General features: G+C 40.5%; 1 protein-coding gene across 1 annotated transcript; it reads left to right on the top strand.

Moving 5' to 3' along the window:
* The first annotated feature begins 3,835 nt into the window (after positions 1 to 3,835).
* On the top strand, positions 3,836 to 10,060 carry tubb (tubulin beta class I). Its single transcript, NM_001006894.1, is given in 4 exon segments — positions 3,836 to 3,947; positions 7,032 to 7,140; positions 7,337 to 7,447; positions 7,961 to 10,060. Coding segments are annotated over 4 exon segments (1,335 nt in total). The 5' UTR covers positions 3,836 to 3,890; the 3' UTR covers positions 9,019 to 10,060.
* Positions 10,061 to 16,713: the final 6,653 nt, after the last annotated feature.

Below are 16,713 nucleotides of genomic sequence, written 5' to 3'. Positions count from 1 at the left end.
AGTAAATGGCTTTCCACGGGCAACAAAGGGAATCGCCGGTGGAAAGGCCTACACATCTGCAGAGTTTCCTCTTGTGACAGCTTCAGGCGACTTAAAAAAACTGTAGTTATGCGTGGCCCTTTCCATTGGCAACAAAGTGAATCGCCTGTGGAAAGGCCTATGCATTACTTCAGTTTTCCAAAGTCATGTGAAGTTGCCTGCAGGAGGAAATTTTGTGCACCTTTGGAAAGCTGAAGTAATTTCGGAGAGATTAGTCGCCCGGGGTAGCAGAGATGTATCGCAGGCTACTAAATCTCTCCGTGGGACATTAGCCATAACACAGCACTAACATGTTATTTGCTAATATTGTCTATATCTGTACTTGAGCAAAAAAAAGTGGCTTGCACAGGCTACAGTAAATGCTATATACTCACCATACGTTTACTGTATTTAGCAACTTGTGTAGCATCCCTAAACATTTAAACGGCCTATCACACAGAGATGCGGTTAGACTTTTAGACAGGGGTGTAACTACTGTTCCCCTCCCTTCGCAAAAATTAATCTTTGGAAGGGCCCGGAGCAGAGTAGTAAACCCTACCTGGCCCTCTTCCCCTGCCCCCTCAAGACACTTGGCATTGCAAATAATCTTTCCAGCTCTTAAAGGAGAACTAAACCCTAAAAATGAATATGGCTAGAAATTATATAACAAACTGACTGGACTGGTTTAAAGTTTCAGCATCTCTATAGTAGTAATGATATAGGTCTTTACAGTTGTCACAGTAGCTTCCTATCTTGGATTCTGTTAGAACTGTTCGGGACAGTGCACATGCTCAGTGGGCTCCGAGCAGCCGTTGAGAAGCTGAGCTTAGGGGTCGTTGCAAATTATCAAGCAGAAAATGAGATATGTCTGTCATATAAGCCGAGTTAATTATTTAGTTCTGATGCAGTTGCCCTGGTTTCAGATCTGTTATTTAATGTGACTTTAAATGAATTACTAATCAGCCTTTTACCGTTACATTTATATTCTATTACTGCAGTATATTTTGAGTTGGCCCCTAAGCTCAGTAACTGACAGCAGCACAGAGCATGTACATTGAATCAGATGGGAAGTTACTGGGGCATTTTTGGATGCACAGATCCTCCCTGCTAAAGGGCTGTAGTTGCCTGGGCATGGTACAAACGCCCAAAACATAATGTATAATATTTCTGCCCTACTTCTTTAGTTAGGCTTTATTCTCCTTTAAATGGAGGTCACAATGGAGGTCATTGTTTTTGTTACTTTTTATTACTTATCGTTCTATTCAGGCCATTCCTATTCGTGTTGTAGTCTCTCATTCAAACTACTGCCTGGCTGCTAGGATTATTTGGTTCCAAGCAACCAGACAGTAGCTGAAACTGGAGAGCTGCTGAAAAAAAACCCTAAAAAATTCAAAAACCACAAATAATAAATGAAGACCACTTGCAAATTGTCTCAGAATAGCATTGTTCATCATGCTAAAAGTTAATTTATAGGTAAACTACCTCTTTAAATGAATAGGTCTCTAATGCAAATGGGATGTTCACATTTTGCAAAGCCTTACCAGAGTCATAGGACTTTGCAAAATAAGATCTTTACTCATTATAATGAATTAAAAATAGGCATCCTTTATTCAGTAAAACAAGTCGCTTACCCATTTAGGGATAAGCAAAGATGCAGAGATCAGCAGCGGTAAGAGAGAGAGGGTAAAGCAGTCTCCTAGAGCGGCATTAAGAGCTACTGTACATGGGCGTTTTCTTATCTTTTCTCTGCATTGCGACCTAGTTGCCTGATGCAGCCAAGCTCTTACCCTAGATGTCGACTGGGAAATTTCCCTGCTAACGGTCTCTGCATGTAGGTGGGTGAGGGGGTCCATGACCCCCTCCTACTGAGGGGTAGCCATCTAAGAGGACATAGTAAGAGAGAATTTTTACCAACTAAATAATAAAAAGTAAGCATTAAAAAAAAAAAAAAAAAAAAAAGATTGTAATGGGTAAAGTTCTTCTTTTGTAAAGTCTTACCACTCTGGTAAAGCTTTGGAAAGGTGCACATCCGCTTTACCAAAAAAAAAACCTTTTACCTGCAACTTATTTGTTTTCAAGTTTAAAACACCAAAATGGTTGCCCTTTTATTGGCTCCATTGGGATCACCTGATTGTAGCTGGGAAGGGTGGGGGCTACAATAAAAGCAGCAACCATTTTGGCATTTTTTTTTTTTTAACCTTGAAAGCAAGTAAGGTGCAGGTAAAACTCAATTTGTTAAATGTTTATTAAAGCAGTAGAATCCTTAATGAATCAGAAAAGTCAGTGTAGGACTGGTCAGACTGGGGATGGCTTTCATATAGTTGGGTAGCTTGAAGTATATTGCAATATATGGATAATCCCTGTTTTGCTTAAAGGAGGAGGGCATTTCTTGTTAACTTGATGCACAGAATGTCTTAATGTCCTTCATATGGCTGATGTCAGACGTGGCGTTTTCTCGGCAAGCCGAAAAACGCTCCAGTGCAGGCACATGTAGCTGAAATACACGTTTTTATGTGTATACCCGAGCGTATCTTATTCATGCCATGTCATCAGCCTAAATCTATAATGGGTGAGTGCAGAGCACCTCTCTTGTTGCCTATATGTATTTTGTGGTCACAACCTAATTGCTCCCTGCCTAATGGCTTAAAATTTAGTGGTTGAGCACAACTTTCCCTTTCTTGGTATCAAATGCCCGCACTATTTTTTCAAAACTCCCCTTGCAAGCATTATGCCCCCCACACTGTGAGGGATGGTCATGACTGGACATGTCTGCACATAATGTCCCCTTATCCTACATCACATGCATATCCATACTGATAAAGCTGGAGCACTTGCTTGTTATGTGCATGTGTGCCCCAACTTAGCTTCCTAGCTAAGGGGGGGCATAACATTCATAATGGGGGTTTTCTTAAGGAAATATTGTTTCCCCCAAGCAGTTCTTTGTTAGCTGATACCTACTGTAGGGGAGACAATATTAATGGAGATAGGTTGCCTTTAGTCTCCCTGGTTACATTTTTTCATACCTTGTGTTTCACATATCCCTGCAGGGCTTTTATTTCCTACTGTATTGGTTTGCCTGTATCTGTATGTTGATTATTATGAATGTAAAGTTAAATATGTTGCTGCTTTATAAATGGAACTCAATAATAATTAATTGGATTTACAGCCAATGATATCCTCAGAACCACGAGAACCGAACTACACCGTGTATGCCAACAGCTGCAAATCCAGTGATACTTTATTGCTATATCCACAAGGAACTTGCTCTTTGTTAGGGTGCATATTGTGTAGCACCTTCCCTGATATGGTACATAGGCATGAGAAATTGTAATACAATGTTGCTGTGAAATACAAAGACACAGCAGTAAGAATTGCAGGCTCCGGCAGCTGCCCGCCCTACCTACCAAGCCCAATACTGCGGTATCTCAAGGAGGCTGCCCCTGTCTTTGTATATAGGCTGTACCAATTCTGAGTGATTGCTTGTTCGTTTGGGTTCGGTATCAGACAGCACTGCTAGGTTTATAAGCCTCTGAAATAAAATTAACCTACTCATTCTAAGCCTGAAATATATGCTTAACCATCACTAAATGTGCAATTATGGCAAATGTCCTTAGCAGCCTTTGTACATGTAATAACCAATATCACGACAGCTACAAGCCCTGCTATCCACCGCACTACAGCTACTGCTCAGAAATGCCACTCCCAGCCCCCGATGTGCCCCTTTCTGCCCCTCCCCTTCCCAACAGAGCCCGCCCTCTTCCTCTACTAACCGGCTACCTCCCTTATTGCTCTCGCCATTGTCTCGGACGTTCCACACCAGAACGTCGCTGTCTCCAACGTTCCATCCTCCGAACATCTATTACGCCTGAATCATGAGGGAGATTGTACACATCCAGGCCGGCCAGTGTGGCAACCAGATCGGCGCTAAGGTGAGATCAGGGTTCGCCTACTCTCCAGTGATATGAAAATTCCTCTACCCTACACCCCGAAATATTGACATTATTACATCCACATAACGACAATATAAATTATGCCATGACAGCCTTTAAGTCAGTGGGCAATGTCAGTTCGCAGTCGTGCTGTGTAGCGGCTAGTATCAGATTATAGTCCCCGCCTTTTGTCAGATGTCTAAATTGGCGGGGACTCGTGAAAGCGTTACTAATTCGCTCCTTTATAATGACCAGGAGCCTACCTGTAATACAGTAGATATTATGTCATTTTAGTGAAAATTGTTAATTGAAAACAAAACGATCCGATGTTAAATATAATCGTGCAGCTGCTGCGCCTGACAGGGTAGGTAGGCGATAGGCTATATCACATATAAACCTCCACGCCCTGCTGCAAATGCGCCTCTGTGCTGAATAATGATGTGGCCAGGGCTCCGGCTTTTAGTGCAACACGTGATTACACGACTCTCCCCTAGGGATTTAGCATGAGGGCAGCTCCACTTGGCATGGGGGTGGCAATTACCTGTATGCCATGCTAAATCCCTATGCCCTGATTTGTTCATGAAAGATGCAGTGCATTATGGCGCTGGATGTGTAGTCTTTCCGTCTCAGGGGAAGGGGCTGTGTCTCTTGTTCCAGTGCGGCAAAATATCCAACAGTAAGTGCCTTCCCTCCAAATGAAATACATGTAGTGATAGCAATAATACAAACGCGGTATATTACCGAAGACGAGCGATTTCATTAACACGTGGGCGCGCTTTAGTCGTAAAATAAAGTGGCATATCCAGGAAAATATTTAATTGTACGGTAGCAGGCAGGAAAGACTGCATAGCACATCGTCGTGTAGAACTGCCATTTTGCACACACGGCGTATAATAATGAATAACGTGGCTAGTGTGGTACTGGGATGAGGGGCTATGGCGGGAGAGGGAGTGGCCAGGGCAGCCGCTCAATCATACACGTATCATATCCGCTATATTCGTTCTGTATCTATACACATATACGTGGGTAGGATTACATTTTTCTATATATGTGTATAGGTAAAAATGATACAGTTTAAACTCCATTTCCGTTACTTAATCCCGTTATATGCATGAACGACCCATTGTCAGGGCGGGGCAGAAAATATTTTACTTGCGATAAATGCAGCCTTTATGCTCTGTTATAAAGGGAAGTGCTAAATATCCATCCGCAACAGACAGAGGCCTTTTTGACGATTTTTTTGGTGATAAAAAAATGTTTTTTTAAATTCAATTTTATTTGGTGGCAAAATCTAAGCCACATAACATCATGTGACATTAGAGGGCTATTAATTGGGATTTGCTACATTTGTTCTGTAAGCTTTGCGTTACATGGCGCCTGCTCTTTTTTCCCCGACCACCCCTCCCTTTCGCAACCCCGGCCTTTGTTCTTTGTCCCGTTGTGCTTGAATACATCAAAATGGAGGGCAGCAGCCCCAAAACGCACTAATTATATTCTCGTCTCGGGTTAATCGATACACAGAAACAGTGGGCGAATGGGCTGTGGCAGCTTTGTGCCCCATTTGGGTCCCCCCCACCTCCCCATGGAAAGCTCCCAGTGCGGTGACGTATGTGCATCTGCAGTGCAGCAGTGCTGCCTAGTAATGCTATTAGAGCAGGGATTATAGGGTGGGTGTGCTTCCTGCATAAAGAACGGCTTGTCTATTGCCTTTCTATATAATTCCAAGGTCTGTACTGTGGTGTTGAAAATAATTTCTTTCTTAAAGGGCTTTAACGGGGGAGCAACCCCCACTATTGTGTATGACGTTTTAAGGGAAGAGATGCATAAATGCACATTTAAACAAAAATAAGGTATAGCAAGGTAAATATAGATGCTTTACTTCATGGTTATCTGAAATTATATAGTATTGACAACAGGAGATATGTACTGTGTGAAACATTTATTGCTAGTTAAAGGAAGAATTTAGAATCTCTTGGAGTGAAGGATATAGCAGATTTCTAACAGGATGCCAATATGGCTGATATAACGGATGTGTGATCCATATTGTAAGGGTGTCCCAGTCTATTCCTGGCATTCAGGCGCAGCTGCAATGCCACACCCTAGGCTTTAGCGCTTCCTTGCCAAATGACCCGATATGCTTTACCCTGTGCAAAATAGACCCACTGAGATATATCATTATCCTGGCTTGTTACTGGGAATGATAATTATAGTATGTTTAATATACATATGTGTCTCCACTTGAATCTGCAGAACATTTATATTTCTATTAGTTTTATGGAGACCTGCCCATTTGTCAGCATTACATATTCTGTATATCTACTAAACAAATATCCAGTATTTTTGTGCATACGGGTGCACATGACATATTTCTAAATAGTATGTCACTGCCTGTCATGCTTTATAATGAATATCCTTTGTGTCACATTCCTGTCTCGCCTACACTAGGCTTGTGTGGCTGTCTTGTTCTCTGACTTCCTGTCAGTGTGGGGGAGGGAAGAGCAAACCCATTGAGTTGGAAATGGTAGAAAAGGATTGGACTGCAGGGAGTTAAATACTTAGCAGAACAGTAATGCAGGGAGGAGTATGAATTACAAATGAAAAGGCAGAGAGAGAAAATGAATGCGTAATAGTTTGTGGTTTTTAAAAGGCAGGGAAATAGATTCCTGAAATAGGTAGAGATAAAGTAGTCCTATTATATATATATATATATATATATATATATATATATATATATATATATATATATATATATATATATATATATATAAAAATAGAACTCCATATTGGATGGAGGCATAGACATCACATGGATTCACAGAGTGTGTTGTTTTTGCAAAACAGATGCAGAAATGTAGGAAGGAGGAAAAAAAGATAAGGGGGAATCGGAGAAAAAAATTGTATTGTGTAAGATCTGAAGGGGATGTGGTTACCATTTCCCTTTTCATTTTAGTTCTGTAAAGCAGCAACATCCAGCTGCCTTTGGCCTTTTTAATTATCCAAACTAATGTAACACGATTTGCATCAAACCTTTGGTTGGCAGCTTTCCGTATATTAACAAAGTGTATTTGTAAATTTTATTCTCAGTTTTGGGAGGTGATCAGTGACGAACATGGTATTGACCCCACTGGCACCTATCATGGAGACAGTGATCTGCAGCTTGACAGAATCAGCGTCTATTACAATGAGGCCACAGGTGAGAAGCGTTTGTATAAATGCATGTTTATGTCTGTGGGTGTAGGTAAAATGTGTTCAAAGCAACAAAAAAGTACCACTCTCAACAGGCTTAGTTGGAGAAACTGATTTTAATAAACAAAAGGAATTTTTTTTCTTGAGTCTCCTTTTGTGCCAGCTCCTTGTTACTTCCACTGACACACAGATTTTCTTCTTAGGTGGTAAATATGTCCCTCGAGCCATCCTTGTTGATCTGGAACCAGGAACTATGGACTCTGTGCGCTCAGGACCCTTTGGACAGATATTCAGGCCTGACAACTTTGTCTTTGGTAAGGCATATTTTTATATTTTTTTTTTTTGCCCGTTTTTTCTTTTCATGGTTTTTCAAGGTTTTTATTTGTTTTTATTATGTGTTTGGTTTGAAGGTGGATTTATACCAAATATAGTCCCTATCCTTGTTTAACTGAAGTGTCCTGCTTCTGTTCTGTTGGATAGCTTTGCTACATATCACATTGCAAATAAATTAAAAGTTGTTTGTTTTAAGAGGTTAACATGTTAAATGTACCCACACTCATCATTCCGTGGGACATATTTATTAAAGGCTTATATAGAGCTGAATCTAGTCCACCAGAGGGAAACTTCACAGGTCTATTTTAATAGAATCATTAGAGTAGTTATTAGAGGGAATTTAGTCACCTGTTAGAAGGGAAAAAAAATTGCATCACTAAACTGTACAGCTTAGATCATCTACTTGCTTGTGTTCCTTTGCTACATTTTGTTTTTCAGTACAAATTCACTCACCCTTGTCCGTTTTTATTAATTTATTTATTTTTTTTTCTCAGGTCAAAGTGGTGCTGGCAACAACTGGGCAAAAGGCCATTACACAGAAGGTGCTGAATTGGTAGACTCTGTACTGGATGTTGTGAGAAAAGAGGCAGAGAGCTGTGACTGCCTACAGGGCTTCCAGCTCACTCACTCTCTGGGTGGTGGAACAGGGTCTGGTATGGGCACTCTCTTGATTAGTAAGATCCGAGAAGAATACCCTGACCGCATCATGAATACCTTTAGTGTTGTCCCATCTCCAAAGGTGTCTGATACAGTGGTAGAACCATACAATGCAACTCTTTCTGTTCATCAGCTAGTTGAAAACACAGATGAAACCTACTGTATTGATAATGAAGCACTCTATGACATCTGCTTCCGTACCCTCAAGCTTACTACACCAACATATGGAGACCTTAATCATCTTGTTAGTGCTACAATGAGTGGAGTCACTACCTGCCTCCGTTTCCCTGGCCAGTTAAATGCTGATCTTCGCAAATTGGCTGTCAACATGGTGCCCTTCCCACGTCTACACTTTTTCATGCCTGGGTTTGCGCCCCTAACCAGCAGAGGCAGTCAGCAGTACCGTGCACTGACAGTGCCTGAGCTCACACAGCAGGTGTTTGATGCCAAAAACATGATGGCAGCCTGTGACCCACGCCACGGCAGGTACCTTACAGTGGCAGCTGTATTCCGTGGACGTATGTCCATGAAAGAAGTTGATGAGCAGATGCTTAATGTCCAGAACAAGAACAGCAGCTACTTCGTTGAATGGATTCCCAACAATGTCAAGACAGCTGTATGCGACATACCACCCCGTGGCCTTAAGATGGCAGTCACCTTCATTGGTAACAGCACTGCCATTCAGGAGCTGTTCAAACGCATCTCAGAGCAGTTTACAGCCATGTTCCGTCGCAAGGCCTTCTTGCATTGGTACACAGGAGAAGGGATGGATGAGATGGAGTTCACAGAAGCGGAGAGCAACATGAATGATCTGGTCTCTGAGTACCAGCAGTATCAAGATGCTACTGCTGAAGAAGAGGAAGATTTCAATGAAGAGGCTGAAGAAGAAGCTTAGACTCTTCTCACTGTTGCTGAAATTCCTTTCACGTTTCCTCCTCCATTCTCAGGCTGAGAAAGATCTGTACCGAAGAGTAGTATTTGTTTTTATATTCATATTTTTCCATTTCCTTTTTTCTCCTTACTTGTTTTTGTTGTCTCTCAAACTTCTATTCCCATTTTCTGTGTTCTGCTTGTCAGTTAAGGTAGGTTGTGGCTTAATTGGGGTAAACAGTTTGCTAAGGTTTTACAGTAGGTCTCTGGTTTCAGTATGCAGTAATTTGCCTCTGGATTTGGGTTTTGGATTTTAAGAGAGTTTTAACAGCCCATTGTGAATTCCATCTTTCCTTGGCCTAATAACATCATCAAATTTGTGGCTGGGTGCTGGTTTCTGCAGCTACATTTGGGTTACAAAGCAAACCTCTAATTTAGTCCCTTGGGACTTTACAAAACCCTTGCAGATTTTGCTTCTTTCTGTGCTTTTACAGATCACATTCAAGTGTTTGGTGGACATTCACATTTTCTTATGTTACTATGGAAATGACCTAGTAAGTGTTAAAATACACGTAACTGCAACTTCTGTCAACTAGAGCAATAGATATGATTCGGTTTTGCTCACATTTATGTAAATCCCAAGTATTTGAAATACCTTAATACTTCCAATTAGAAAATATGAAATGAAACTGATGTTTAACAAATGCACTTAATTCCCTTTACTGTAAACAGTATTGGTTGGTTAATTATAAGCTACATTAATCATATAGGCCCACTATCCATTGGGTAACTGGCATGGTTCATTGCCTGCAGTTGTATGTAGAGAAGTGCTCTGCATTTTACTTAACAAGTAACAGAAAAAAGTGCAGAAGAATGCTAAAGAACTCTACACAGTGATATAGGGATTATTTCTTCTTCTTCTCTTAACTTTACTCTTCAGATTTTCTTACATTACTTCCCTTTTTCTTCTCTTGTTCCCATACCATTATTTTTATTTTACTGTTGCTTTTTCATATTGAAAAGATGACAAGCCTGTGACGGAAAAAAATAAAACCCTTTTTTTTTTACATTGTCTTCTGTGTGATGGACTTATTTGGAAAAGTAGCTATGAATAAAAAAAAAACTTAAGTGGTATCAGATACCTGTTTATTGCCATTTTTTTTCAAGTAAAAAGGTAACCTTATTTTATTTTATTTATACTTCTAATAAGAGGCACAATGTTTGCCTATGTGCAGTAACCCATTTCATCCATTTTTAAAGGGGTGATGAGTAAAAGCTACCTGCTGATTGACTAGACATGTTTCAAACATTCTACCTTTTATTACATCACCCTCAAAGTTGCTCACTGTGCTGTTACATTTTACTACAAACTACATTTAGTAGAAATCATGCAACGCATTGCATGCTTCTCTCATTTTCTTTCCTAAGATGTCTGTAAAGCACATAACAATCAAGGCATGCTGATGCAGCATAGCAGTGTTATTCTGGGTAAGTAGAGGAAGGTCAGTTACAGACAGATTACTTTTAATAGGAATTATAAACAATTTAACTTGATAATTCTAAACCCACACGCGGTCCGAAAATCATACCAAACTAGGTACCCAGCACTTTGCATTATAGAATTCAAGACAATCTTCATCTTATAAGTGGGTATGTTGTAGCTTTGCAGACCTGACAGAACTGCTGTTTCACCCACCCCCCAACACTTTTTCAGACACTGACCAGAGAAACTCCAGTGAAGGTGTAGTTTTTAAAGCCAACAATCCTTCCCCCCCCCCCCCCCACCCCCTCAATAAGCTATATGTAAATCAAGCACCATATTATTTAAACAATGAGGGTGGTTCAATGTGTACTGTTTTCATGGCCTCGGTCAACAACCTTCTGCAGGATGAAACTTTCAAGTGCCAAACCCACTAAAAGGGCCATAGAGTAGGCCGGTGGGGAATTCAGTGGGGCTAGGAACTGAAGATGTGAATGTGCTGGCTTAAATGGTTGTAGGCAAATCTTGTAGGCCCAATCTATACCTATAAGGTTTAATAATGTGATAATATGTACTTACACAGATAGCTATACACAAGCTCATTTACACTATCATACAAAATTTGTCGGATCAACACAGCTGACATTCACATTCATCTGCCCTGATAAAGGGGATTGTCCGCTCTGATTCTGTCACTCTTCACACAGTTGAGGAGCAGGAAGCTTTTCACAGAGGGACGGGGCAGAGTTAAGATCTGCGGCTCAAATAGAATAGGCAACAGGCAGTACCTTAGACTGAATAGCTCTGGGATAGTACATTTTAGAATGGGTACATGCTCCAAGATGTAAGCCTTGGGCCCTGCCAACCCAGATGACTTCCTGATCTCTGCAGGGAACTACGAGCGCTCACCCACCCATTTAGCTTGGCCACATGTAGGAATGTAGCCAGCGGTGGGCTCAGTGTGGAGGAGTCTGTGACTGGTGTGGGGACCGCCACACACCCTAGTCCAACACTGGCCCTCTAACGTGACATGGCACTCTGAGAATAATGGAGTTCTCCCATAGGCTCAAACAGAACACATAAACATACATCCTATACTACTGATATTTTGTCGATGAAGAATGAAGGTCCTTGGCAGACAAAAAAAGAAAAGAGCATTTGTTGTACACAACACAACCTCTTCCTGCTTTTGTTACTTTACAAAGCCAATTAATAATCAATTTGTTCACTCTCCGCCCTCATGAACATTTTTATTTCCATTGAATGCACAGACTAGAAAGCTGTCCATTTTATCTGATGGACTATTTCTCTCGCTAATTGCCTATGTCCATGGCACTGATTTAACTAATAAAGATGACTGCATTGGCTTAGATCAGTGCTGTCCAACTTCTGTGGTGCCGAGGGCCGTAATTTTTCTAGCATACATAGTAGAGGGCCGTTAAGGGAAGCCAATTTTGACCACTTCAAACCACACCTATGTTATCACAATGGTGGTAGCGCAGCAAAAACCCAAATGCTTGGTCCTCACTGCGGGGATATCAACCATCATTCATATGTGAAAGAATTATAAAATGTCATATTAAGACACACCCTTAAAGGAAAAGTAACACTAAAAATTTTTAACTAAAAAATCTATTCTACCCTCCCCCAATAATTGCCCTATCCTGAAAACTATTTGTTATTTATAATGCTTTAGAAGAAAATACCTGTAAAAAACTTGGCTTCCGGTCATTTCAACAAAGGCGATATGGCGATGCCGGGAAAGTTTCAGGGGATATGGCCATGCAGGAGAAAGTATCAGGTGAAGTTTAACTATGCGGTGATCGACTGATCGAGTCTAGCCTGACTCCTTCCTATACAGAAGGAAGGCTAGACTCAGTAGTCAGTTGAACTACAGTGATACGGCGAAGGAAGGAGCAGCAACCACTATGCGACGATCGATTGATCGAGCCTAGCCTTCTTCCTGTATAGGAAGGAGTCAGGCTAAGCTCGATCAATCGATCGTCGCATAGTGGATGCTGCTCCTTCCTTCGCCTTATCGCCGTAGTTTAATTGACAGGAAGCCAAGTTTTAGCAGGTATTTTCTATTAAAGCATTTAAAATACTAAGTGGTTTGCAGGATAGGGCAGTTATTGGTGCAGGGTAGAATAGCTTGGATTAAAAGGTGTGAACAGTACAGGAGATTACATATTTAACAATACAGGGGGATTACAGCCTGAATATGAGGTGTGAACCTTGCAGGGGACCATTTAATCTCAGTACTGATACCATTTAAAGCTTCCACAGAGGTACGCCATCAAAGCAGCCAGACAGGTGGAGGGCCACACAGGGGGGTCGCGGGCCAGGCCGCCAGTTGGACAGCCCTGTTAAAGAACATCTATCCTTAGCTTTGTGTGGAATTTCTGGAAACAAAATATTGGTAAAAGTAATTTGTGTAATACTTTTGCCTCCTTAACCCCTCCCCCGGAATTTTTTTTTGCGGACAACCATGGTTACACCTTTTAGTATTACCAACCAATATTTAATTATTATGACATAAGCCTAATACTGAAGACTGAAGAATATTATAGCACTACACTGTCCCATAGCAGTCATGGGGGGAAAGTAGTAGGTGGGTTGTCTAGCAGAAATAAGTTTGGCCTGTTGTCTTTTAATATACAAGGGGCCAATGGGAGCACTCCAGAGCCAGGCCAAGTAGTATTGGTGCCCAAAGCAATACTCTTTAGCCTGGTGTCCAGCTTGCTTGTAACCCCTGCCCCCTTGTTGTCTGTATGATTATCTTTTTCAACTTGCTTTGCCTGGTTGTCAATCTCCCCTCCAATTGCATCCAAAGCATTTGCTTCTGTTTACAGTTCCTAGGTCTGGCAATGAAGCACTCAAATTAAAGAACAGCAAAATTTGAAATTTTCCATTGAGAGATTGCAAGGGGGTTGGAAGTGTGTTAGAAAGGGGCATTTCACAATAGTTTGGAAGAAGTGTATTTATTACAGATTGGAACCTAGGTTTTTAAAAGCCAGGGTGTTTTTTTTAACTGAGCAACATGCCTTTATTTTTAATGGTCAACATAAAAGGTAGATAGGCCTTAACTAAAAACTAAATGTGCCATAAATTTCAATATTGTAATATTTTTAGAAAATTTTCTTGTGTCTTTAAGTAAATCTAAATTACCTGCTGTTATGAGCACAGAACAGATAGTTACACTCACCCTGGTAACCCAGCACTGGATTAAAAATCTGCTGCGAGGTGCAGAGTGTAGCTGCAATGTGTATCTTCACCAAGAGGTGCTGCCCGCATTTAAAAGTTTGTTTTGACTAGAAATCCCACAAATGAGTCATGAAAGAACTGAAAAAAGTGACAAAGCAGAACTTTTTAAAGCAAGGTTAAGTTGCTGTGACATTATGTCATAGGAAGTTATGGCATTTTAAAAGGAAGAAAAGAAGTAAATCATATTTCTTACAAGCTGACATTTATTATCAGTATAAATACTTGTATATTATGAAAAATATCACCATTTACCCTCAGGTCATGTCATTCATTTCTGCACGGAGAATTTAAATACAGAAGGTAATGTACTTTGTAACAAAAAAATTTTGTGACAAAAGGCATTTATATACACAAACAGAAATACCTTGCACTATAGGTTGTCCTAGGGTGCACAAGGTGTGTTGTTAATTCTGTTAAATATATTGTAAGATACACAAGTTGAATGGCTTTCAAATGCCATTCAAATTGTTTGTCTTACAATATATTTACTAAAAGGTATTTATATGACATGTCACAAGTCATTACTTTACCAGCCTAAAAGGCAGTCATAAAAATCACCTTTTCTCAAAATATCCAATGCAGAGCTCCAGAGTCCCGGGGTGTTTGCTAGTGTTGCATTGTGTAGTTCAAGTTGCCAACTGAACAGTAGATAGGGCAGGGGCACACTTAGCAAATTGTGTGTTTTATACGTAGGCAGAGAAAAATGTATTTGTTTTCATGTGCTTCTTCGTGTAGCTCCACTGACAGTCACTGTGTTGGCCTGTGTGGAGCTGCACAGAGCAAATATTGTCACGCTGATATCCACTCCGTGTAGCTCCACACAGGCCAACGCCAGGCATACCACTGGAGCTACAGAAGTGTTTTTTAAACTTTACACCTTGCCCTATATGTAGAAGAATTGCTGCAGGTAACCTGCATTCTTCTCATGAATACAATGCTGAATAAGTTCTGCAGCCATGTATTCATGAGGGGTGGTACCTAGGCATCTCATCTGCTAATTTGCACAATATTAAGCTGTGTTACAGCCTGTTATCTATTTAGATAAAGAGCAGCTCATTTTACACAAAAAAAGGAGAAAGCCCTTAGCATGAAACTTGTTGAGTTTTGTCCCTTCCAGTAGTTCTGCATCTTGGATTAATGAAAGCTGAAGCTCCATATGCCCTATCAAGTTTTCACAGACTGATGAGCCTGGCCATTCCACTTACTCAACTAAGTGAGTGTTCAATTATTTATATGAGGTTTATATACATTTTAAAATCTATTTTTTTATGTTTTTATTGGCAGAATTTCAAGTATACGTGAGTTTTAAAAATAGCATTGCCGTGTTATCAGTGGGTTTTGCACATTGAATTTTGTATATTAAAATATTAAATATGAATGTGAGGGTATTATGTGCTTTGTTGTATAAATGTATAACCACTGTTATATGTAATATATAGAGGAGCATGTTTTCCCAAGTTAAGTGATTTCACTGGACGTACTATTTAAGAATTTTTAATACCTACCCAGGCCCTAGCTGGTGATTTATAAAATTTGGAATACCTTCTTGTTCTGCCCCTGATCTACCCCAATTTTTGTTCATTCGTTCCTTTTCTGTCCTAATTGTGCAGTATCTGCCACCATGACCTGCCTTTTTATGTAATCGCCCTGCCCCCAGCAAATCCCAGCTGGTATTCTTCAATTTAAAGGTGGCAAACTACCTTGTAGATTGTAAGCTCTTTTGGGCAGGGCCCTCTTCACCTCTTGTATCGGTAACTGATTGCTTTGTATGTTACTCTGTATGTCCAATGTATGTAACCCGCTTATTGTACAGCGCTGCGGAATATGTTGGCGCTTTATAAATAAATGTTAATGTAAATGTACCTTCAAGGCAATTAGGGAAAGATTTTTCCAGATGGTACATGAGCCCACAGTGTAAATAAGGATTGGCTTATAGGTACTGTCCTATGCTGAGGCCAGCTAGGGGCTGTGAACCGAAGTGAAATTCTCTGGTAGGCAACCCAACCCAGTCAATAAAACAAAGAGGGTTATTGTGGTCTGTTAGACTAGTCCACTTAGCATCATTTACAAGTCTCCTGCATAGCTGGTGGGAACTGCACATTTGATGATTGGTAAAGTGAAATATCCAGTTAACATTGGGTTGCCACCTGTCTGGTTTTGGCCTGGACAACCAAGTTTTCGTAAGGGCTGTCCAGATCAAAAATTGCTGCCCGTTTTTCTAGTTGGACTAAATGTCACCTACCCCATCTAAACTTCCCAAGGTGGCAACTTTACATTAGTTTCTGAATCAGTTTCTCAAACCATAACGTACCCTCAAGCTGTGAACACCAAGCCCTGGCTGTAATTAGTATATCTGTCTAGCAGCCAGTAAACAAAGCATGTCATACAATGAGTGACAATCTTCCAAGACCAATCTGTACCAGCTCTCAGGAAGGTAGGTAGGGAACAGGGATAGCTGCTGTGTACACTAGAACTCATATCAGAAAGTGAGGTAGGTAGGTAGTTTAAATATATTATTATAACCACAACTTTTATTATTATTTATATTGTGCTGGTGTATATATAGCCACACAAATGTGTGATTAAGCAACTTCTATGTACAGAAAAAATATTTTAAAGCTGGAGCTACCAATAGAGTGCTGCAGCAGCTCACAGAAAAAGTTTGCCTGATAGCTTACTGACTGCCATTCCCCCATAGTAACTCTCATTGTGTGAATTTTGGTTGAATATGGCAGCATTTAAAATTTGGGTTCTTTACTCAAACTTAGGCTATGGCCACACAGGGCTGATTCCCAGCCTGTAGATAATTGCAGGCAGAGAATATGTCCCATGCATTGTATTTTAAGTTTTATGTTAGAGGGATAGGGACCTCTTCCATCATTGGGTTCAGATTTTTTTGGCATGGGATTTCGTTTTTATTGTACTCGATAACATTTATAATGATAATGTTTTCAAGTGACTCTCTAGTTGCAAATT

Source organism: Xenopus tropicalis, chromosome 8 (genome assembly GCF_000004195.4).
Source record: "Xenopus tropicalis strain Nigerian chromosome 8, UCB_Xtro_10.0, whole genome shotgun sequence".
Lineage (NCBI taxonomy): Eukaryota > Metazoa > Chordata > Amphibia > Anura > Pipidae > Xenopus > Xenopus tropicalis.
This window is presented reverse-complemented; position numbering and strand designations above follow the sequence as displayed.